Here is a 23114-nt window from a genome sequence, read left to right on the forward strand (position 1 = left end):
GAAATGCCAAGTGTGGTGGCACATGCCTGTAATCCCAGCACTTGGGAGGCTGAGGAAGGAGGGTTGCTGGAACTCTGAGGCCAGCTTAGGTTACAAAGTGAGTTCAAGAACAGCCTGAACTGCATAGTGAAACCCTGTCTCAAAAAGACAAAAAAAAAAGTAACAAAATACTTGGTGAAACAAAGGTAGGTTAAATTTATGGGCACAGATATGTATGAATGTCTAAAGTTAAGTGATTTCAGGAATTTTCAAATCTAAGTGTCAACATAACTGTTAACGTGTGTGCTGTCATCACATACAATCACATCAGGGGGTAAATGGGGTGAGTTCACCTTCTTCCTTCATGCAGGAAGTTTTAAGCGCATTCCAACTGGGCTTTTGCAAGGCTTATTTCTTCCTTTATAAATGAAGGAAATGGGAAAATTTTTTTTCTTGAACCTGGTGTGTCGCATACTATCTCAGGTGATTCACTGTTTTACCCAATTTAAGCCTGTGTCATCCCCACCTTACAGCACAGGACGATGAAGTTCAAAGTTGGAGCAACTTGCTGAGGATTGCTCAGCTCCAAGTGTGGCTGCAGGAATCACCTCTGACGAGTCCGACAGTACCTGTGCTCTTTATCTCCCATTCCTCTCTTCCTACCTTACCAGTAAGCCATATTGATTCCAATATTCTTGATTCCGTGTTTCTAAAATGCCTATACTTTTGTATTTGCTACAAAGCCAGTAAAATAGCTTGTACACAGTTTGCAAGACCGCTCCAAAGTTTCCTTCTGAGGAGAGGAATCACTGTACCAGCTCACTTCTGGCTGTGCCCAGCTCTAACTTCACTCCTCCTGACTCGCTGACAAACCACAAGCAGGTCCATCTGCTGGAACTGGCAAGACATTCGCCACAAGGTGGGCCAGCAGGAGGTCCGGGAGGCGAGCACATTCAAGTGTAAATTCCCTACCAGGGTAGGGAATTTGTTGCCAGTATAGGAGAGGTACGAGGCCAGCATCGCCGCCCAGGTTCAAGGGACTGACTGCTCCCATTTCATCTGGGATCCGTGTCATCAAATCCTGAGCCCATGGCAACTGTGCTCAGAGTAGAAACCATCCAGCTGACCTCAGGACGGTGCCATTTTTCAACACATCCTCCCAAGGTCCACATTCATGGAAAGAAGTGAGTGGCATAAGCCAGAGAGAGTGGAGGTAGCTTGAGAAGCCGCCTTTCCTGGGAGTTTTCATGGACTTGGAAGCTTGAGAGAATTGCTTAAAGCCAAAGAGGTAACTAGAACACCTGGCAGGGTCTCACCGCAGACTCCATGAGGCAGGCAGGGGCTGAGGGGTGGACGCCATTTGTGTGTCTCTCCTGCCACCATAGCCCAGGTGGGCAGACCCAAGCAAATGAAGGGATGCTCTTACAAAAGGGAATGGGCCCTGGTGGAGCTGCAAAATTCATTTTACCTCAAAATTAAATTACAATAATATTAATCTGTAAAGGAAAATATTTTTATAAGACTAAGTTGAGCTGGGAGCAGTAGTGCATGCCTATTATCCCAGCACTCAGGAGGCTGAGGCAGGAGGATCACCACGAGTTTTAGGCCAGCCTGGGCTACACAGTAAGACCAGGTCTCAAAAAAAGAAAAGAAAAGAAAAGAAAAGAGAAGAATGTTTAAGTCTAACAGCTGATGATTTGGAGCAGAAATTAACGCATTTTGTAAGCCTGACACAAAATCAAACCAAATCATGTATTTAAAATCAAGGAAACAAACAAGGTGGGAAAAAAGTTGAGCTGAGCCAACTCTCTGAAGTTAACTGGAAAACAAAACATCTTTTTAACTCAAGATAAATACAAATTCTTTTCAAACTGTCATTTCCGGGTAAGGAAGCCCTTCCATTTGTACTGACAGGAAATGCAGTGATAAATACCAAATATTTATTGCTTGCGAACAGTCTTCTGTTACCCTGACAGCACACTTCCTCTGTTGTTAATGGAAAAGAAACTAGGTAGCTTTGGGGGAGACCACTTTCCTTAAATCATTTATCCTGTTACTGCACTATGCCTGCCTGGACTGATTCCTGATCTGTTACTGATGCAAGGGCAAAATATTAGCAAGAAGATATTCTTTGCAAATAAGATGTCACAACCAATGCATCATAAACTATATGTTGAATTTAAACTTGGGGTCGCTTTCCAGTACTGGGAAGGTTTTACATCAACCAAATCACACTCTTGATCAAAGGCATGGTTCTGTGCAACAGCAACCAGTGGCCAGGCAAGAGAAGGAAAATTTAACTGCCACAAAGGGAGAGAGCCTCACACAGACTCTTGCATGAGGACACTGACTGACTCAGTTTCTCATTCTGTGCCTTACTCACTGTTCTGATGCCCAATAAGTTATACTGCTTGAACCTAGAAAAGGCAAGACAGAGGAGAGAGCTAACTTGGCTACTAATTATGTCAGGGGTGTACAAACCCCACAGCCCTATGGGGCAATGATCAGTATTATTTTGTAGATAAGGAAAACAATGATAGGACACCTATTCTCCCTAAGTTTATACATCCTGCACAGATGAATATATGAATATATATATATATATATATATATGTGGAGAGAGAGAGCAAGCAATAACTTACGTATCACAAAATAATATCCTATTAAAGTATACAATTCAGTGGCTTTTAAGGTATTGAGAATTGTGCAACCACCACCATCTAATTCTGAAACATTTTCATTACTACAAAAGCAAAAATCCCCACATCCATCAGCAAAAATCCTGTTCCCTCTTCTGACCCCAAGCCCCAGCAACCATTGGTTTACTTTCTGTCTCTGTGTATTTGTCTACTCTAGCTATTTCATACAAATAGAACTGCATGACACATGATCTTTTGGGACAGGCTTCTTTCACTTGGCACAGGTGAGAAGAATCCTCTGTGCATCACGAATCCGTGCTTCATTCCTCTCTGTGGCTCCGTGATATGGATGTACCACCTTCTGCTTAATTCATATTTGAACTGAAACCATTTCCAGCTAGCCTAGTGGCAGGTGCCTGTAGTCCCAGCTACTTGTGAGCCTGAGGTGGGAGGACTGCTTGAGCCCAGGAGTTCGAGGCCAGACTGGGCAATATAATGAGACCTCCAGCTCCACAAACAAAACAAAAAATGGAGCCATTTCTCCAGTTGAAACCATCCAGCGATAGTTTGAAATGAGGAAAGGCGAACAGTGTCTGTGAGTCCTACCTCACAACACCTTCCCAATTATCCACAGAGTTGTGAAGAGCCCTAGAAAAGGGGTCTGTGCAGAGAGTGTGCTCCCTGTCCTAAGACAGCACCGTCTATCTGTAATGCTAGTGGGGCTCACGGCTGGTTAAAGGAAGCAAGACATCATGAGTCTGATGGGAATGCAGCAGATCACAAGCAAGGTCACTGATCTGTAGTGACACATCGGTAAGAAGTAAACCAACCAAGCAGCAAGTACCTCTTGTCTTGAAACAGGTATAACAGGGCCACTAATGAGACAGGGCTTCTTCAGTGTGCTAGGTCCTTCAGCAGCTCAGATTATTTGTACAATGATTATTGTCAGGTAGATCACAGAGCTCTGTGTGTGTGTGTGTGTGTGTGTGTGTGTCCCAATCTTCTGAGAATCAAGAGACCTATTTTCTAATTTCAGTCTATCACTAATTAGCTCCAGAAATCCCAGTACTCAGTGGCTTCATCTATAAATGGAAGTCAGTGGCAATGGCCTTGACCACTCCACAGGCCTGCTGTGAGAACTAAATATTTATGAGAGCACTTGTCAGTGCTCAAAATACTATACAAAGTTCAGCTATTGTGGTGATTCGCTGCCTACTGGGGCACAAAGCATCTTCATCAACACTATGAAGATAATTCAATTCTTTTCATTTCCATGATCCTCAAAAACTGTGGCATCCATAATTAAGTACAAAGAAAGCATTTATTCATCTGAGCTCAGCGAGGAGGACAAGAATGTAATTCATTTTCTGCACAGGTATGGGTTATGATTCTTGCTTTGTATGTGTAGGATACGTACACGATAAGAAAGAAAGGAGTTGGCATTTCAGCCTGACTTTGGCAAGTTATATCTTCAATAGGGACAAAAAGACTGTATGCCCCACAAACACCATGGCTAACCTATTTATTTCACAGATACTAAGTTAGCCCCAACAAAACAAGACCGTCTCACTGTTATAGCTATTGCAACAGAATATGCTTAAAATACCTATGCTAAAGGGAAGGGGACAAGGACCTCCAATTTCGGGTATAAATTAGTCTCCCAGGAACACTCTAAACCCTTGTCCCTGGGCTTTATGAAAAAGCAGCTCTTCTTTTTATCAGTTAAAATGCAAAATAGAAAAAGCCATCCATTTTTAATCCCTCAGAGGATGACGGAAAAGAATTTGACTGAATCCTGTTGTGATTCCATTTCCTACACTCCAGGCATTCAGCAGGACGCAGGTGTAAATCCCATCCAAGTTACTGACAGGCAGAGGCTGGGGCCCTGCTATACAAATGGGAAGGCATGAAGGGATCTGAAGGACCTCTCTGGTCTCCTTGGGGTCTCTTTCTCTCATGGAGGGGACACAGGCCGTTACAGACACCAGCACATGTTCCTCTCCAGGAACCACAGGTGTCAGAGTAAACACCACCCCGGGAAGGTAGGTGCCACCAACTTTTCCAGAAAGACCAGTCACACCCAAGGTTGACTGGTTCTCTGGTTGTGGTGACAGGAAAATGGGAAAGAGAAAGCCTGTGAGGCTGAAGCAAGGAAAGAAGGCTGCCTCTCCTGCTGGTGAGAACGCAGACGTGACCCCTGTACTGGGTTCCCCAGAAGGCACAGGAGAAGGCTCCCGTGATCAGCCTGGCAGCTGCCTGCTCAGAGAAAGCATCTCCTGCTCTCTGCAAGGGGCGTAATGGTTGCAGCACTTGTCTCAAATGAATGAACCAGGTAACACAGAGCCCCTGGGGTGATGGGGATTGTGCAATAGAGCAGGAGGGAGGGACAGTAAAGCCACCCTCAGCCTGCAGGTGGAGCAGCCCAATTCTGGGGGAGGGGACGCTGGACAAATCCTTTTCCTTTACTCTTAAGACTTTCGTTTTCCGTTTGATACTTGCTCCCCCCACTCCCTTCCTGTGCTGTCTTCACAGGACTATTGTGTGGCTGCTTCTTCATGAAGTTGGCAAGCAACACCGTGCTCTCAGGGAAGCAGGTTTGCTGGTGTAGCGGTCTATCTCCTGGGGCCACCCTCCGGAGATAGAAGGACATCTGTCTCACAGGAATTCTCCAGGTCCACTGCCACCTGTGACCCACTCTGAAGTCTCTTGTAGCTTCTACAGCAGAGGGAGCTGGGGCCAGGGAAGGAGGAGAAGTGGGTAGGGAGGTTGTTTCAGCAGAGCTGGAGGGAGGGAGGGAGGGAGCGAGAGAGGGAGGAGAGGATCAGCCAACTGCAGTATCTCACACTAACTTGCTTCTGGACTTCTTAATTAGGAGGCATGTTGTAAACATCTGAAGAATGCTCCTGAATTTATAGGTCAATTTAGCATAACCTTTTAAAGGTATGTTCTTTATAATAAGATCTCCCTAAAAAGAGAAGCTTACTGCTAGAAAGAGAAAAAGAAAAAAAAAAATACTGAAAGCCGGGGATGAGAAATAAGGCCTCAATTTGAGTGTCTGCTATATGCTGGGCTTTCCATGGCAGTTTCCAGAAAACATCTCCAGAACAAAAGGTCTGTTGGCTCTGACCCATTGCATCCAACATAAGAGACCTACAGAACTTGGACTATTACAGCAGAAGAGGGTTTAGGAGCCAAGAATCCCAAGCCTTGGGTTTGCATCTGTATTTTTAATGCTGGTAATTGAGAGGAAAACTGAGGCTCAAAGAAGTTGAGAGACTTGCAGGGGTCCCCCAGGTGGTAAGTAGAACAGACCCATGGTTCTCTGTGGCCTGGAGCCCTGCTCATCAGGCCGCGTGGTCTGCAGACACCCTCAAACCCACCGCAGGCCGCCAGAGGTACAGGGTTTACAACTACAAAGGAATGACAGGGATGAGAGTAGGACGGAGCTTAGGAAGTCACAGGCCACAGAGGCTGCAGGACCTGCCCAAAATATTTGGGAATCAGAGACGCAGCAGCGTCTGGGTACAGCTCCTCCTGGACACAGCCACATTTGGAGCAGTGCCTCTTCTCCATCGCCGCCCTTTGCCCGCTCTCCTTCTCAAAAGTGTGTGATGGGACTGTGTGTGAAACCACATCCAGAGAGGAGCTTGCAGGACTCTGATGCTTAGTATTAAATTAAAACCCCACAGGAGCTATGGGGTTGTGTGAGTCCCCGGTTTCCTAGAGCAGGTTACATGGTAAACTCCTCCCACCATAGGGTGTGTCCACAACCACCTCTAGGACTCACTTGTTTGGGAAAAGGTCCTTGCAGATGTGATTAAGTTAAGACTCTTGAGATGAGGTCATCCTGGATGACCAGGGTGGGCCCTAAGTCCAGTGACGTATGTCCTTCTATGAGAAAGGAAAGAGGACTGACAGGAAACGACATAGAGGGTGGGGGCGGACTGGAGTGAAACAGCCCGAGAACAGCAGGCGCTGCCAGAAGTGCAGGAGGCAGGGAAGCCCCTCCCCTAGCCCTTTAGAGGCTGTGCAGCCCTGCTGACACCTTAGATTCAGGAGTCTAGACTCAGGAATGCAGAGAGCACAAATTTCTGCAGCTCTAAAGCGCCGCCATTACAGCAGATATGCTTATAATCTCTACAGACGGAAAAAGATACAGTGCTGGTTCACTGATTTACGACAGATTCACCAACAGAATGGTTCACCAGCAACAGGCCAGAGAACAAGGCACAGTGTGGAGTGCAGCTCTGCTTACGTCTGGTGACCAAACCCAGCTGACTCACAAGTAGTCACATGCCTTGTGCTGACCCTGTGGGACACTGTTCTAGATCACACACCCAGCTGAGGGGGACAGCACCTGGGTGGACCCTGAAACCGAGGCTGAGCGTGTGCAAACTGCTCCCAGATGGCCCAACTTGGACAGCATTGCACGAAAAGTCGCCAAGCCTTGAACCCTACAAGTGGCCTTGCCTGAAGCTTGAAGCCAATTTTGGAAAAGGCCGCTGTGGCCCTAGTGAATGCCGACTGCTTGAGCCTCGAGGGAGAAAATAGAGTAATAAGCAGATGTTTCTTCAATGTAGCATGTTCTTGGATCCAGCTTTATTTTAGACATTTCTTCCTGCAGCTGTGGCGCTAAACCTGAAGACAATCAGCGCTTGGACACACACATCCAGGCCTTCTGCAGCCCGGGTCTTTTTGGGCAACACCTTTCCACGTGTGGACTGAGGAGACAGCTGTTTCTACCCGTATCTCCTGCAGACACTGTAACCTCAAATTCAGGGGCTGGGCCCAGGATCTTCCTGCCTCTCTTCCTGTGCTTGAACATCTGGGAAATATTGCCACTGTTTTGTTATTGTTCTACAAGGAGGTTTCCTATTGGCGGGAAATTCTTTTGGACCTCGGTCAGGCACCCCCTGATGGGTTCTCTGGGGCTGTACAGGAGGGGTGAGGGATAGATTTGGGTGACAGGCAAAGGAGAACCAACCAGCATACTGTGACATGACCGTTCAGACTTTAAACTACCCTTTGGGGGGGTTGCATTCCCTTCTCCAACAATTTCCTAGGGGTGTGCTTCTCCCTGAGCCAGAACCCCCACCTTTAAGTATTGTTGGGCTGCCAATTATGCACTGGAGGGGCTATGAGAAATCCTGCCACCTGGCCGTGTATGTGTGTGTGGAGGCCCCCTTCACACGGGGCTCTGGCTGGTGCCCCCACTGACATGTGAATCAGCTGGGCTTAGTCACCAAAAGAGAGCAGGACTAGTCTGCACAATTCTCCTCCCCACCAGAGGTGCAGGAGGCTCCTCACGCACCCTCCTCTCTGCACCCTCATCCCCTCCCTGAGCTTTAAACAAGCTTCAGGTGAAATCCGCTAGGCCTAAAACTAACCATTGTAAAGTGAACGATGCAGTGGGACTTAGTGCATTCTCCATGCTGTGCAACCTCCTCTTCTCTCTGGTTCCAAAATATTTTCATCAGCCCAAAAGGAAACCCTGAATCCCTTAGGCATTGTCCACGTGCCCTTCCCCCTAGCCACATGCAACCATCTGACCGTTCTCTGTTTCTGTGGGTTTACCTACACCCACAGAATCATACAACCTGTGTCCGGCATGAAGCCTGAGACCCCTCCCACAGCCACACTCAGGGTGCAATGGTTGGTGCGCACGCACCTGTCACCTGGCCGCTTTCACTTAGAATGTTCTCAAGGTTGGCCCACGCCGTGACAAGCATCTCTGTGAATATTCCCGAGTGGCTGTTCTGCATTTTACTTCTCCTTGCATCCATGTCTGGGCGCTCGGGGGCTTCCGCCTTTCACTGTTGGGAACAGTGCCGCGCTGCTGGGAACTCGTGGGCACACACGCTTGAGCACTCCCATCAGTCTTTGCACAGCAGCCGGGTCTAATCCCGTGACACTCCCACTACCTTGCTTCCATGGCTGCCCACCCCTCTTAGGAGGAATCCCAGCCTGTGGAATGTGACCTGAAGGCCCCTCCCCACTTTTCTAGCACCGCCTCTCACGCCATCCTGCTCCCCGGTCCACCTTCTGTTCTTGCAAGTGCTGCATGTGTCTGTCACCAAGCCTGGGCAGGTGCTCCTCACCCTTCCAGAACCTTCTTCCCCTGGCTAAGTGGCAGCTGCATCTGACGCAGTCACTTCCTTATCTCCCACATGTGATTACACACTAGAACCCAGCATTGGGCCACCGCTGGCCTGTGTGTCATGGGAAGAGCCTGTGGTGGGATTTGGAAGGCTACACTGCCCTTCTTTGTGAAATCCCACAGGAGTGCACAGAAGCACCTGAGGGAACCCCTGGATATAAATATCCTGTGTCCCTGAAACACACTCTCTTTGAAAATTTCGATGTGGCCATGTGGATTTATACCCTGGTGCCTGAAGACTGATAGGACAGACCCAGGCCAATCACTGTCCAGTGCAGCACTGTCATGCCAGCTGCTGACCCAGCCCTGATCGGCACACATGCTCCACCCTGGAATGTAGGAGGCATCTTTACTTTTCCTCCAGACTTGGTTGACACCCCACAGGCCTGTGAAAAGTGAGGCAGTGACTCCTCTGAACTCCGGCCCCAGAATCTGGTGTGACAGCTTTATGCCCCAGAGGAGCCAGAGGCAGGCACTGGTGGGGCTGCTGAGAAAGCAGGAACCCTCTGACTCACAGCAGTCACACCTGAACTTCACAGGCTACTGCGCAGCGCCAGATACAGCGTGCTCTGGGTCACACAGGATGTGGTTTCAAAGGGGGTGGGGTATCTATGCCTCTACCTTTCACCCACTGTTCCTTTCTTAGCTCTGGCTCTGAGCTTCTGCTCCCTGGGTCTGTAACCACCACACACGTACACGTGTACGGACATGCACACATACACACCCTCTTCTAACTTCTAAAAGTAAAACTAGTCTACCTAATCCCCCATATAGCCTTTGTCATTCTGTTTTTCCCCTTCAAATTCTCTATCATTCCAATTTCCACATGAGCATTTGGTAGAAACTGCTTCTGAAGACAGCAGAGCTCACAAGCTCCCCGCGACCACCTGCAAAGTCTTGTCTTCCTCCGCAGATGACAGGCCCCCTCTTGTGCGTTCCTGAGAGCCTCTGAGGAAAATGACCTGGTGCCTTGGGGGAACTCATCACTCACTCACCTCCAGGACTTTCCCTGTGATAAACTGGTGACAGGCTTCACACTTCACGCCGAAGAGCCCCTGGTAGTCCTTTTCACAGTACGGGGCACCATCCCTGCAAGACAAAACAGCCAGCTCCTGAGAAGAGGCAGCAGAGGACGGGGAAGACACCAAAACTGTATTTCTCTGAGCTCTTTTCCACGGAAGAGTAGAGCTTATTTCTCCTTTCTCCAGCATCCACACCCCTGGTGAAATGGTCAGATGCAATCAAAACCACACACCACAGAGAGAGTCATAGTGAGTAGAAGTCCTCCAGGTCACACAGAACAGCCCAGAAGCTACACGGTTACCATTGCTGGTTCCTTGGTGGTCTCAGAACTAACTACTAGAAAAGCCAGCATCAGTCCCTTTCACAGTGGGCCAGCATGGCTCAGATGTGGGCTCAGAGTTCATCCGCCCGAGGGACCCCGCTGTGCTGCTCTCCCACACCCTCTTCTTGGCCTTTGCTCACAGGCCTGACAGAGCCTCCCAGCAGCCTCCAGACATGTTCTCTTCAGCTCTCCTTAGCTCTGAGGTCCCAGCATCCTCTCCAGCTTGGTGACCTCCGTTTACTTCAGAGAACAATAAAAAATGCCATTTCCCACATGTTATAGCGTGGAAAAGTTCAGAAGCGATGCTCTGGACAGCCGAGATGCCCACTACTGCGCAGCTTGAAGACCATGCATTTTTCATCTCACTTTGGTAGCCCTCTCAGTCACCGGTGGAGCTATTTATTTTTCCTAACATAGGCTTGACCCTAGACCTACCATGAAATCAGATTTCTAGGCTGTGGAACCCAGGATGCTTCTTGGTTTGTTTCTCTATACGTGTAAATCAAATTCATTAATATTTAAAAATAAGTGATTTTGGGTGCTTGGGGAAATGTTTTAAAAGCATAAAAAGATGTAGAACAGGATGTTCTCCTTCATTTCCGGGGCGCATTAAAAACAGAAACAAAAAACCACCCAAACTCCACCTTCTCACTTAATTCTAGTGATCAGCCTCACGCACTCTCCAGCTTACGCATGAAGCCCTGCCATGGGGCTCAGTGCCCAGGCCTTGCATATGTTGGGGGGGGCGGTCTGCAAAGGTGCTCCTCCTGGAGGTGAAAGGTTTACTGGTCTCACACAGGGGGAGAAAATAGCAAAAGGAAAATTACTAAATGATTGATTGTTTACAACAAAGGGTATACTATGATGTCAGCTTTATTAACTATTAAATTAGGCAATGATGAACATTCTATTAGGGGTGTTGTAGTCAGATTATAGCAAAAATAGAATAAAAATTCTTTTAAAAAGTTTCATAGCAAAAGTACTTGGGGATGCAAATGTACTTCCACAGGTATGGGGGTGGGCACCCACAAGGGCCGTCCCCAGTGGAAGGACCCCTGTGCCCGGCCCGTCTTACTTGCTGATGTACTCGCCGGTGAGGACCTTCCCACACGATCTGCATTTGAAGCAGCCCAAGTGCCACTGCTTCTCCAGCGCCAGCAGCGCCTGCCCATTCTTGATGTCTCTTCCGCAGCCAGCACAGTCTGGAAGAGAGCAACCAGCAGCCGTTACTAGAGGTAACCTTTGCTAACCTCAGCCCCACAGCTCACCCTCCCTGACCCCCTATCACCAGGTACCTAGGCCCCATCTCATTCCATTTTCTTCCTCTGCACAGAAACTTTCATGCTCAAGGCCTTGGTTGATCCAGGACACGCGTGCCCAGCTGAGCACAGGGTGCTGGATGCCTCACTCAACACAATGTCTGAGATTCCTGGACTGCTGCATGTAGATCTCAGTTTTCTAAGTGGGACTCTACCCGCTTATCCACCTAAGCCAGCCTTTCCGAAGATTTCTCATCATCAATGAAATGGCGCTAGTTCCTTAGCTTCAAACAATCCTTGGTGGGCACCCAGAAAGGAGAGATGAGAAAGTATTTCATCCTGATGAAGAGCTTGGGCACTGGAATTATCCTGGGTCCTGCTTCATTCCTTGTTCTTTAACTGTGTGAGCCAGGAGGGTCACTTGTACTCTCTCAGCCTTGGATTCCTCATAAGGAGGTAGGGAGGGTACTGACACCCAGCTCAAGCCTCTGGAGGATTCAGTGAAATAATGGTGCAACATAGCACAGCGGCCCTATAAATGGTTGCTATCATAGTGCCATTATTTTTCTGAGTATTGAATAATTCTTTGCATAAGGGAAGCTGAGTAAATTTTTAAAATCCCGGAGAATGCAAATGTCCGCAAAGCAAATGCGTCCTCTAAAAGCATTCAAAATCTAGGTACCTAAAAGCCAAAGCAAGCACTCCCAGCGGGTTGATCATGATGTTCCCAACGACACATACAACACTCACAGAAAAAAGTAGCATACAGCCAAGGCCACCCCGTGGCTGTGAGAAGAACAAGTGATTAAACATCCCCCTCTTCTGACCACATCCATGACTGCTTCTCCACTCCCCAGGACATTTTGAGCCCAACTTCAATTTTCTGTTCCCACAGACACTGATGAGACCTCAGCACCCCACCTGCTCCTGCTTCTTCATATCACCCGAGGGATCCCTGCTCCTGCTTCCTGGGGCCTCGGCCAGGGCCCAGACAAGCTCAGATCCTGAAAATCCTCCCCCACACTTCATCCACAGAAGGCTCCCCACTTTCTGGCTTTTCTCCCAGCTGCAGCTAGTTGAGTAAGCCTGACTTTTTCTTTCGACTCGAAGTGTGTTTCTGATGATCTTGGTCAGTGGGTGTGAACTCTCTTTGAGACCTAGAAATTTCATGTGTGAGTGTGTGTGTGTGCACGTGAGCTCCTTGCAGGATTTCTGCAACAAGAGGAACTGAAAATAACCATATGGATATCGGCGATGACTAGCTAAATGAATTACAGCACAGTCAATAATGGAATACTACGTGCTGTTAAAAAGAATGAAGTAGGGTTGTGTGCAGACATGGAATGATATCCAAATAGAGCAAGTGTGAAAAGCAAGCTGTAGAACAGCATTTGTGGCATAAGCTCATTCACTGAAAAATAGTAAAGGGTGTGTGTGTTTTGTAGGTCCAGAATGGGAACATGAGAAATTCTTCAGAAACTTCCCTCTGAGGAGGAGGACTTCATTTTTACTTCACATATTTTGCATTGTTTGAATTTTTTTAAAACCATGAGCACAGAAAATAAATATTGAGTAACTATATATGTATAAAGTTAAAATATAAGTTCTGAATATCACAGATTAGAATTTCTTAAAGTATAGCCCACTGCAAGCTAAGTATAAGATGATCACAAAATACTAAGCATTTTTAAAAAGACGAATGTGTGTACACAGCCTAACAGTTTATAAAAAATATAACGAAATATCATGTCTAACATTTTACTACAAAGATCAAAATGTGGAGGCCATATTTGTTTAAAAATAATTTGAAGGATAGGAACACCGCATAGACTTCAGATATACGGTTTTGATTCGGTACATTTTTTTCAACAGTTCTATGTATCTTTAAAATTGCTTTTGTGGGATCATCTTCTTGCCCAATAACTTTGTCAGGCAAAATTATTGACCTCATAGGAGCTGAAGTCAGTCAGCTTTTTGGTGAACTTACGTGAACTTTGGTGAGCTTAGAAAATCTGAACTCTTCTTTGATCTAAAAACTTATCTTTGGGGTAAAGAGTTAAGTGTCCAAAGGTTGTCACAGTTCATGAGGTCAAAGGGAGCTCGCCTCATACCTGGACTCTGTTTGTCCACAGCTGACAGATGCCAGCAGAAGTAGATTTCAGTTCTGCAGTGGACAGTGCAGGCAGGGCAAGGGACAGGGCAGGCTCGGGTTATTAAGGGACAGGCAACTGTATTTTAACCAGTGCTTGCTGGGGAGGGTGCTTAGAAGTCACTTCCCTTTCTTTTTTTTTAAATAAACTTTAAAAATGTAGTTTTTTGTTTATTAAAATTTGGAGAAAATGCCAATGTCTATAGACACAAAGAACCAGTTTCACTGAGGACAGGACACCAAGAACTCAAATTTTTTTTTCCAGTACCGGGAATCGAACTCAGGACCTCGTGCTTGCCAGGCAGGCACTGTGCCACTGAGCTAAATCCCCAGCCCCTCAAAGTTTTAAAAACATTTAACAATACAGATAAATTGGCTTTCTGTTCATGTTCCAATGGGGATCTGTTTTTGCTCAGGTGTACTATGTTGTATGTACGTGCATATGAATCTACTGAGTTTTATAAGGTTGAGAAAAGATGGCTAGATCTGGATTTTTGTCAATTTACCTCAGTAGAGGGCCACTAGAACTCAAAAACAAAACAAAACAACTATTTTTAGAGCAAGTTTAGGTTCACAGAAAAGTTAAACAGAAGATGCAGTTTCACTGTGTCCACCACCGCTAAAGTGGCACATTTTTAAATAACTGATGAAAGAACACTGACATATCATCACTACCCAGAGTCCACAGTTTACGACGTAGTTCAGTCTTGTCTAAAGGAGTTGGACATTCTGAGTGTGCCCAAGTCTATAATGACATATACCCAGAACTATACAGCATCACCACTCTAATCAGCTCTGTGCTTGTCTATGCATTCCCCCTCTCCCTGGCCCCTGGGACCGCTAAACTTTTTTTCATCTTCATCATTGTGCTGTTTCTGTGATTAGTTTTTAACCCAAGTTAGAGTGAAATTTTTCCTCCTGTCTCGTCAGGCAATTCCCCACTAGGTGGCAGCAAAGATTTAACTATTAAGGAAGACACGCTACCACAGAACTTAGAGCAGAAAATAAACTTTAGAGATGGTTTTGTAATTCTGCAAATGAAGACTGTTGAGCTAAGAAGAGCTGACGGAGCTGTCTGAGGTCTCCCCTTGCACGACCAATGAGGCTAGGGAGACGGGTGGCTGGAGAGTCGGGGGAGTTAGGGCTCAAGGGCTTTTGTGTCATTAAGATGAGCAAGTCACCCTCTCTCTCTCAATCTTCCTTCTTCACCTGTGAAATGCTAAAGATAGCTGCTTGCTAAGTTGTTCCAAGAAAGAAAAGTGATCCCTCACTGTAAGGTGCTTTCCTTTCCATCATGCAAGGCTGGAGATGGGTGAGGCCTTTGATAAGTTTCCCCCTTTCTTGCCTAGAGGGAGAGAGAGGATTCTGACCCAGGTTTCTTGACTCTCAGCTTTGACCTCTGACAGGCACTTCAGTATCCCCACATCCCAGAGGTACGAAAGAGCAGACACAATCTGCAGACAATGGCCACTTGGATCGGTCTGCACTGAGGGCTTTCTATAAGTCATCAGGTTCACACACATAGTACCATTGAGTCTTCAGAATCTCACTATCCAAGTGCCCTACAGTCTGGAGAACCCCTCTCGCCTCACATGTGGTGTCTATAGCACTCAGACCCTCTGCAGTGCTTCATCAGGGAAGGTGCTGTCCCAGTGTTTTCCAGGGAAGTGCTCATTCAAGCTGAATGCTTAGGGCCAGCTGGCTGGGAGTTGAGGCTGGAGTTAAGCTTCCTTTGTCCCAACCCTTCAGGCCCAAATCAAATGAACAAAAGAAGCCTGGGGTGTTCTGGTATATTCCATGCAGCTACCCATTCTACTCTGGACGAAGCCGTGTGCTCCACCTGAGCCTGCCATGATGCTGGGGAGAACGTGAAAGATGCTGAGACCCGAGATTTGTGCCTGGATGTTCACTCCTTCCATGCTCACTCTAGCTAAGCTCTTTTACACAGAACAAAACGTCCTACTTTCCAGCTTCATGTTTTTCAGCTGTTGAGAAAATTGTTTCCACATCACTGAAGCAGCTGCTGATAAATATAGAAAGCTGGTGATTGGCGCTGGAATTACCATCAAAGTCAGAAATAGGTGAATATTGGCATCAGGGAAATAAAACCTAAAAGCAACTTGCCAGTGTTCTACCAAGGAGAAAGGATGACCTAACGTGGAAACCAAAAGAAAACCCAATACTTTGCCCCAAATGCTTTACTCCTGGCACCAAGAGCCACAGCAAAGAAGGGATTTGGATCCTCACATCCAAGGTAAATTAATATCTACATTCACACCTGGTTCCATATTTACATCATCTGCTCAAGGGCAATAAATATCCTCAAAATAGGGATCCTACCTGCCTCCTTTCATCTATCTAATTGTTTGTGCCGGGGAGCATGGACACCTGGGCTGCAGAAGAATTTAAGCTGAAAAGAGGGACATAAGAGGTTTGGGGAAGGAAACCAGTATTTTCAAGCCAATAGGGATGTCAACTCTTGGGCAGTGCTTAGGGTCTTGTCAGCCTGGGTGTCTATATTCTCCTTGAGAATGATTTCTGTCTTCCTAGCATTTTTTTTTTTTTTTATATTCAGGAAAGGTAAGGGCCAAAAAGTTGTCTTCATTCTGTGCAGATGCCTCTCTGAGGAAGAGGGCTGAGGGCACAGAGCCATAGGAAAGGAAACTGTGTGGTACTTAAACTCCCACTCACTTTACCCCTCCCAGGTCTTTCTTTTTCAGACCTGTCCCAAAGCACTCCTGAAGGTGGGAACTGCTATTTAGAGCAGGTACCCATCTAGGAGCCAAGCTTCTGGAACAAGGAATAAGACTCTTCCTAACGTCTCAAAAATCCTCCGAAGATGGGTGTTAGGAATAGCCTTGCAGAACTTATCAAAGATAGTAGCATCTGCCTCTATTGCCTACCTACCCCTGAAATCAAAAGCCCATGAAGGGACAAGTAAGAGGTAAAAGGGAGCCTTCCACACAGCAGGGTGATGGCGTTTCCTTTCTTCTGCTGTAAGAGGGATCAGGGGATCCTGAAGAAGGGGATAGTTTCTTGCTCCCTTCCCGTGTGCTGCCATGAGATCCAAGAGGAGCTTTCGATATAAAGTGGCTTTGGGGGACAGACCGGCTTGAATATCCTGAGGCTTGGAAGCATTCATGAGCAAAAAGTATGGAGTCTGTAAAGTCCAAACTTTACAGGAAGGAAGTAGCTGGAGCTGCCCCTGAGGGCAGGCAAAGGAGAAGACAGAAGCAGACAGGTGTGGACATCCACCGTTTGGCCCACTGGGAATGGGTGAGTGCCCTGTGAATGACACCCACCCGAAACATGGTGAATGAGACCACCTGAGAAAGGGGGGACCTCATTAGTAAGAGGAGGTGAGAAGACCATGAGAGAGTGGCAGGAGAAAGGCGGAAAAGGCAGGCTGCAGGAGATGAGGCAGAAATTCCATAGTTTGGTCAAGGAACTCAAAACTTGTCCCCACTCCCATGTTTCCAGCCAGTGTTCGCAGAAAGAGAAGCAGGACAGTACTAGCGTTGTAACACCTGTCTTCTCTGCCTCTAATTCCCACTCCCTGCCTGTCCCCAAGAGGGCAGGAAGGAGGTAAAGGAGGATCAAAAGGGGCTGCTCCCATCCCCAGACAGACTGCTGGTCTCTGCCTGGGTGCAACCTATGCTGGGAAAAGGGTGAGGTTCTAAAATGGACCCGAGAATAGAGTTTTCACGGAACTGGGCTCCAAAGACCTGGAAGAGCCCGGGAAGCAAAAGGATCTGAAGACAGCATAAAGGGTGAGAACGAGAGCTCTTGTGGAGGGTAATAAAAGTAGCAATAGGGAAAGATGAGACTCCATGGTTTCATCCTCCCAGTCTTGGTCCATTCTATAAATTAAGTCGAGAATGCACAGCAGTTAAAGAGACCTGAAGTCAATTCCAGCTGACACTGAACTATGGGACCCTGGGCAAGCTGGGCAACCCCTAGGCTTCAGTCTGTTCATCTGTAAAATGGGCAGGTTAACAATACCTACCCTCCAGGCTGTTGTAAAGATGAAAGAGATGACTGCATAATCCTTAAGCCGAGTTTCAGGCACACACATACATGAAACACTCAATATCTCTGCCATCCTGACACCTGCTTACGCTTCATCTTGCTCTTAATAAAACACAAATGCCCCTTGGGGAAGCACAGACTTCCCTCTGGGGAAGGCAGTTTGTTTTCTCCTTAGCGCCACAATCAGCATCACAGTATTAGCACCCCAAATTACAGTTTTGAACTCTTGAAAGGTCTTCTGACCTCAGGCCTTGTTATCTCAGTCCACTCTAAGGCTCCCCCTAACCTGGGAACACAGGGAAAATATGAAAATAATGTAAATTTTAAAAGTGCAAGTCTAAATTGTAGCTCAGCGGTAGAGTGTGTACTTAGCATGTGTGAGGCCCTGGGTTCAATACCAAACAACAAAAAAACCAAAACCCAAACCAACAGATTCACCAACCGACCAACCAACCAACCAACCAACAAAAACTAAAGAAAATAAATCTTGAGGAGAACTCTGCTCATGTAAGTAGCGCTTGCTGAGATACTGAGACTATCCACAGGGATTTAGAGACAGCTCATAGCATGTCCTTCCTTTACTATAACTTTTAAAATTTAGAATTTAAAACACCAACATTCAGTATTGAAACTGTTGCTCGGATATGTTCTTGAAAACTCAAGCTTTTCTGGGAATTCTTTTCTATAGTAAGAAAAATAAACAAACAAACAAAACCCCAAACATTATTTGTCCTAAACAAAATTTCCACATAAAGTCATGGCCTTCATACAAATGAAACAAATTTAAAAAATAAAAACAAGTCATTTCAGATTTAGATTGCTATTAATAAGAAGTGAAATAAGACTTTGGAGATCCTAACAAATATCTTTTTAATAGACTAGAGACACTTTATCCCTGGGCAGGGCTCAAGCTAAGTTCCAGTGTTTGGCTCAGTTGAGGTCCTGAGCTTAGTAATGTCTGGATATTCTAATGTTTCTATACAGCATGGGTTTCCCAGTCTTGTGAGATAAAATGATGGCAGTCAGCATGAGAGAACAGTTATTTTATCCCAAAGAGAGAGAGAGAGGATGCAAAAGAGTGACCTGAATGTGGAATAAAGGTTAGCAAGCTGCGTCCCTCCCGAGCTTTCAGCACTCATCACACTGACCCCTGCCACACGGACTCTGTGAGAGGGACACAGTGACCGCCCACCTTACACAAGATGGACAGTTCCTGCTCGCCAGAGTCCCTCCCATCCCTCCAATGGGTCTGAGTGTCAGTTACCACCTGCTTTCATGCTTGAATGAACATACCCCTCTAGCTCACCAGCCTAGCCTAACCCTTGAGTTTGTGACACACGCTCTGAAAAAATCAGATATTGCTTATGTTATTTTTTAAAATAAGAGTTGGTCTATACTTTACAAACTTCAGTAGTAAAGGTTTTGGGCATTTGAAAACCTTCCTTAACCAAAAAGGTCCCATTATTAAGAGTAATAAGGATGTTGGCCCAGCAAGTAGCTATTGCTGAATGTTGACCTTTGTTTCCATCTGGGCCACTGAATGGTGCCAGTTCCCAAATTAGACACCTATGAGTTGACAAATATTGCCTGGTCATAGTCCATGTTTCAAATTTAAACCAAGTCACTGAACTGAGTCCATAATTTTCATTTTTAGTATGCTATGGCAATACCATGGTACGGGATAAACATAACAAAGGATAGGATGCGAGGTTGGAGGTGTAGCCTAATGGTAAGAGTGTATGGCCCTGGGTTCAATCCCTGGTGTGTGTGCACATAGATTGACACACACAGAAGGATAAAGGATAGGATCCAACGAAGTCTGTGATACTGCAAATTTGTTAGACAAAGCACTTTTCATTTATTATTTTTAAAACTTATTATTTTTAACTCCTGAATTCTATTCTGCCATTAGTCAAAAAAGCAACTCAAGATTAGAAGACCAATACCAGATAGGGGGGAGTGGAACTGTCACATAGGCACAATGTGTTACCACTCTAGGGGGGAGGGGGCGGGTCTCAAACAATATAAGTAATTCACGTCGCTGATGCTAAAAATCACCCAGAGTGATTCTGAAAGGCTCATGTTGTGCCGGGGTACATGACCTTGAATTAGACTTTCCATAATCACCCATGTCCCCACCGAGGTCAGTTGTCCACTTTGCTGTCCGAATGGCCATAATGGAAACATCACAAGCCAGAGCAGCCTCTGACATGCTATTTTAAGGGAAGGTTCTTGTTGTCTTTGGAAAACAACTCCACACAATGAACAAGTTTTCAGGGGCCATAATAGCAACAGGTCAACCTTTATTAGACTGGCAGTCGCCCGGCAGCGGCCACCCTCTAAGCTGGCTAACATTTAATATTTGGCAACGTAGCCTATGTTTCCTTTGGTCATAGTTTTCATAAATATAGACTATTTATATCCTTCACATTTCCTAGTCAAAACCTGTAAGCCAGTTGCTACAGAATGCCATGAGGCGTACCATGAATTTTCAAGGTCAAGAAGGCCTCTCCTTTAAAATGTGTTTTCTTTTCTACAATCACGGCCAGGGGTCCTTCCTTCTCTGTTAATTTATTAAGAACGGATTAAGCAGGAATCCTATGGCTAGTGCTACGAGGCGTGATGGTGATCACTAAAGAAACAGAAGAAAGGCTGTAGACAGCCCCAACTCCATCTGTCCCAACTGGCTACTCACCACTGTTTTGGGTGATGCAAACACCATTGGAAGAAAGTACAATTCTATCATCCCTGAATGCGCTACTCATATAGCTAGAGGAAGGCAGGAAGCTGCAGAAACAAAGCCGATCATGGGAGGCTCTCAGGAAAGGCTATGATCATGTGATAACCTCAAGGATACTGATTTCCAAGTGCACGGGTGAAAAGTTCAGGTCATGGCTTCAGCAGAAAGGGCATGCTCACCATGGGGTCGCCTTCCGGATAGCACAGGAGTTTGCTCACCAAGCACAGCCTCTACTTATAGGCCTTTGTGTGCTGCAAGAAGATCTCCTTTCTGCTTACAGTATACAACCCAGACGTGCCTGAGCTAGCCCTCAAAAGACAACGGCTACATATCTTTCTGCAGAAAGAGCTAATGTGGCCGAAACTCAAAGCTTATGTCCTCAGCTGGTATCTGTTTTGCTGGAGAGTTTGGAAATTGGAGGGCAAATTTCTTTTTTTTTTTTTTTTTTTTGGTTTTTCTCTGGTACCGGGAACCGAACTCACGACCTTGCGCTTGCCGGGCAGGCGCTTTTGCTGCTGAGCTAAATCCCCAGCCCCTGGAGGGCAAATTTCTACCAGCAAGTTGAGCAATGGCTGCATAGTCATCTGCTCACATCAGCAACAGAGGAAGAAAATGGGGAGGAAAAGGGAGGGAACACAATTTGGGAGACAGAGCAAGACAGACACCCCAGAATGAGGACTATTCCCTGCACTCACCGCAGGCCATTCAAGAATGCTTGGGCCACGCTCAGCCACACTGTGAACACTGGTGACAGTAATTTCTGGAAAAGGACTGGAAAATTGGTGGCCATGGCCAAGCGTAGGGGCGCATGCCTGTAACCCCAGCACTCAGGTGACTGAGGTGGGTTCAAAGCCAGCCTGGGCTACACAGTGAGCTCAAGACCAGCCTGAACTACAAAGTGAGACACTGTCTCAAAAAAATGAAAAACAAAAACAAAAACAAACAAACAAAAAGAACCAGAAAAGAAAGAAAGAAAGAGAAAAGAAAACTGGCGGCCACTGCTTTCAAGATTTGGGATAGTTTTTAGCAAAGCTCAAGTGAAATTGCACCAAATTGCACTCAAAAGTCAATTACCCAGACAAATATTTGTAGTGCATGTTCACTGAAGCAGTGTTCACAAGAGCCAAAGATGGAAATGACCCAAATGTCCATTAACAGATGAATGAATAAACAAAATACGGTACAGCCATATGATGGAATATCAGGCACAAAAAAAGAAATGAAATACCAATAAATGCTACCCCCTAGAAAAACTAGGGACATATTACAGTAAATGAAGACACAGACACAGAAGGCTACATCACTTCATTTGCATAAAATATCCAGAATAGGCAAATCCACATAGACAGAAAGCAGATTGGTGGTTGTCAGCAGAGAGAAGAGCGGAATAGGAAATAACTACTTATTGCATGTAAGGTTTTCTTCTAGGGTGCTGAGTACATTTTGAGATTAGACAGACGTGGCATTTCGTGGCTGCACTAAAGGCCACTGCAATGGTCACTTTAAAATGGTTAATTTCATGCTCTGTAAATTTCACCTCAATAAAAAAAAAAATTATGCCCAGAAGGCTTGCTCTTGAGCTGATTTCCCTAATTTAGTTGTAAACTTTAGCCTTATGAAGAGTTTTATGATAAATCTTTAACTGGCTGTGGTTTCCCAGTATAGATAGGCTCTTGCCAAAGAGGAAGTCATACTTGAGGTTCTACGTCAGCATCTCAGATTGAGACTCATTAGCAAACTTCGGTTCGTTTACTATATTCCACATACAGGAAGAAGAAAAGAAGGTGTCGAATGTCAGTTTCAGTACTTTTTGTGAACAGACAATACACAGGCTTAAAGGTCATTGCAAGAGCAAACTGCAGCAAGCCTGCAGCTTGAAATAGGCAATTTTCTTTTCTAAAATTAGTGTTATTTTTAATAGACTTTAGTTTCACATATGTAAAAATATATGTGAAACAATTTTTTTCCCATACAGTAAAAATCATTTTCCTTCCTTCCCTGTCCTCAGCTACCTCATTTCCTTTCTCCTTATCTAGGAGCAACTAATAATAGTAATTTCTCCAACATCCATCCAGGGAAGATCTGTAGGAATATTCAACTATAGCTATATACAGCAGCCTTTTTGAACGGCTAAGTTTTTACTTCTATTTAAAAATTAAACCAGGAAATGATTGCTGTTCTAGCTGCTAAATTCGAGTTTTACTGGTAAGTTACAAGTTATGGGCCTATTGTGTAAGACATATATCTCCACTGAAGTGGAAACAGCAAATAACAAAATGCCATTATCTTTCCATCCACCGAAAACACTTGGTAAATCAATCTTTCCCTAGTACTCATTTCTTATAAACCAAGAACTTTCTTTTCATTCTTACAACCCAGATAACTCAGGCTCAAGTTAAATCATCTTAAGGGATCTTTCCCTGACTCATAATTGTTATAGATTTCAGCCTGAAAACTCTGAATATTAGCATTTCTCTTTGTAACAGACCTTGTCTCTCTGCAATGAACCTCTGGCTACTACACAAAATCCAAACGCTACCCCTGTACCCCGTAGACCAACACTCAAACTGCCACCCTAGGTCAGACCCCTGTCCTTCAAGCCAAAGGCTTAGAGAGGTGTGGCTGGCCATCCACTGTGACACTTAAGGCTGAGGAGACATACTGCACTGCACAAGTTTTCTTTAAAACTTGTGATTCTGTGATCAAAACATTTATCTGAAGCAATCACTGACTGTTCTACTTTTTATTAGAGAAAAGTGCTGGGAGATGAGAAAATAAAAGTGAGTTTAACACAGCAATGTGCTTAATTCCTCATGC

The 23114-nt window shown here is 45.6% G+C and overlaps 1 protein-coding gene across 16 annotated transcripts in view; it reads right to left on the reverse strand.

The window, feature by feature from the left end:
* The window catches only part of Ablim1 (actin binding LIM protein 1), a 287439-nt gene that overhangs the window by 89625 nt on the left and 174700 nt on the right, over positions 1-23114 (reverse strand). For all 16 annotated transcript variants that reach the window (XM_013515787.1, XM_013515789.1, XM_013515788.1 and 13 more), the window contains exons 5-6: positions 11196-11322; positions 9771-9864 (exon numbers count right to left, since the gene is read on the reverse strand). In XM_013515787.1, coding sequence (XP_013371241.1) covers positions 9771-9864; positions 11196-11322 — 221 coding nt within the window. The remainder of the gene's footprint in view (positions 1-9770; positions 9865-11195; positions 11323-23114) is intronic.

This window comes from Chinchilla lanigera, unplaced genomic scaffold (assembly GCF_000276665.1).
Source record: "Chinchilla lanigera isolate Chin_1 unplaced genomic scaffold, ChiLan1.0 scaffold00030, whole genome shotgun sequence".
Taxonomy (NCBI): domain Eukaryota; kingdom Metazoa; phylum Chordata; class Mammalia; order Rodentia; family Chinchillidae; genus Chinchilla; species Chinchilla lanigera.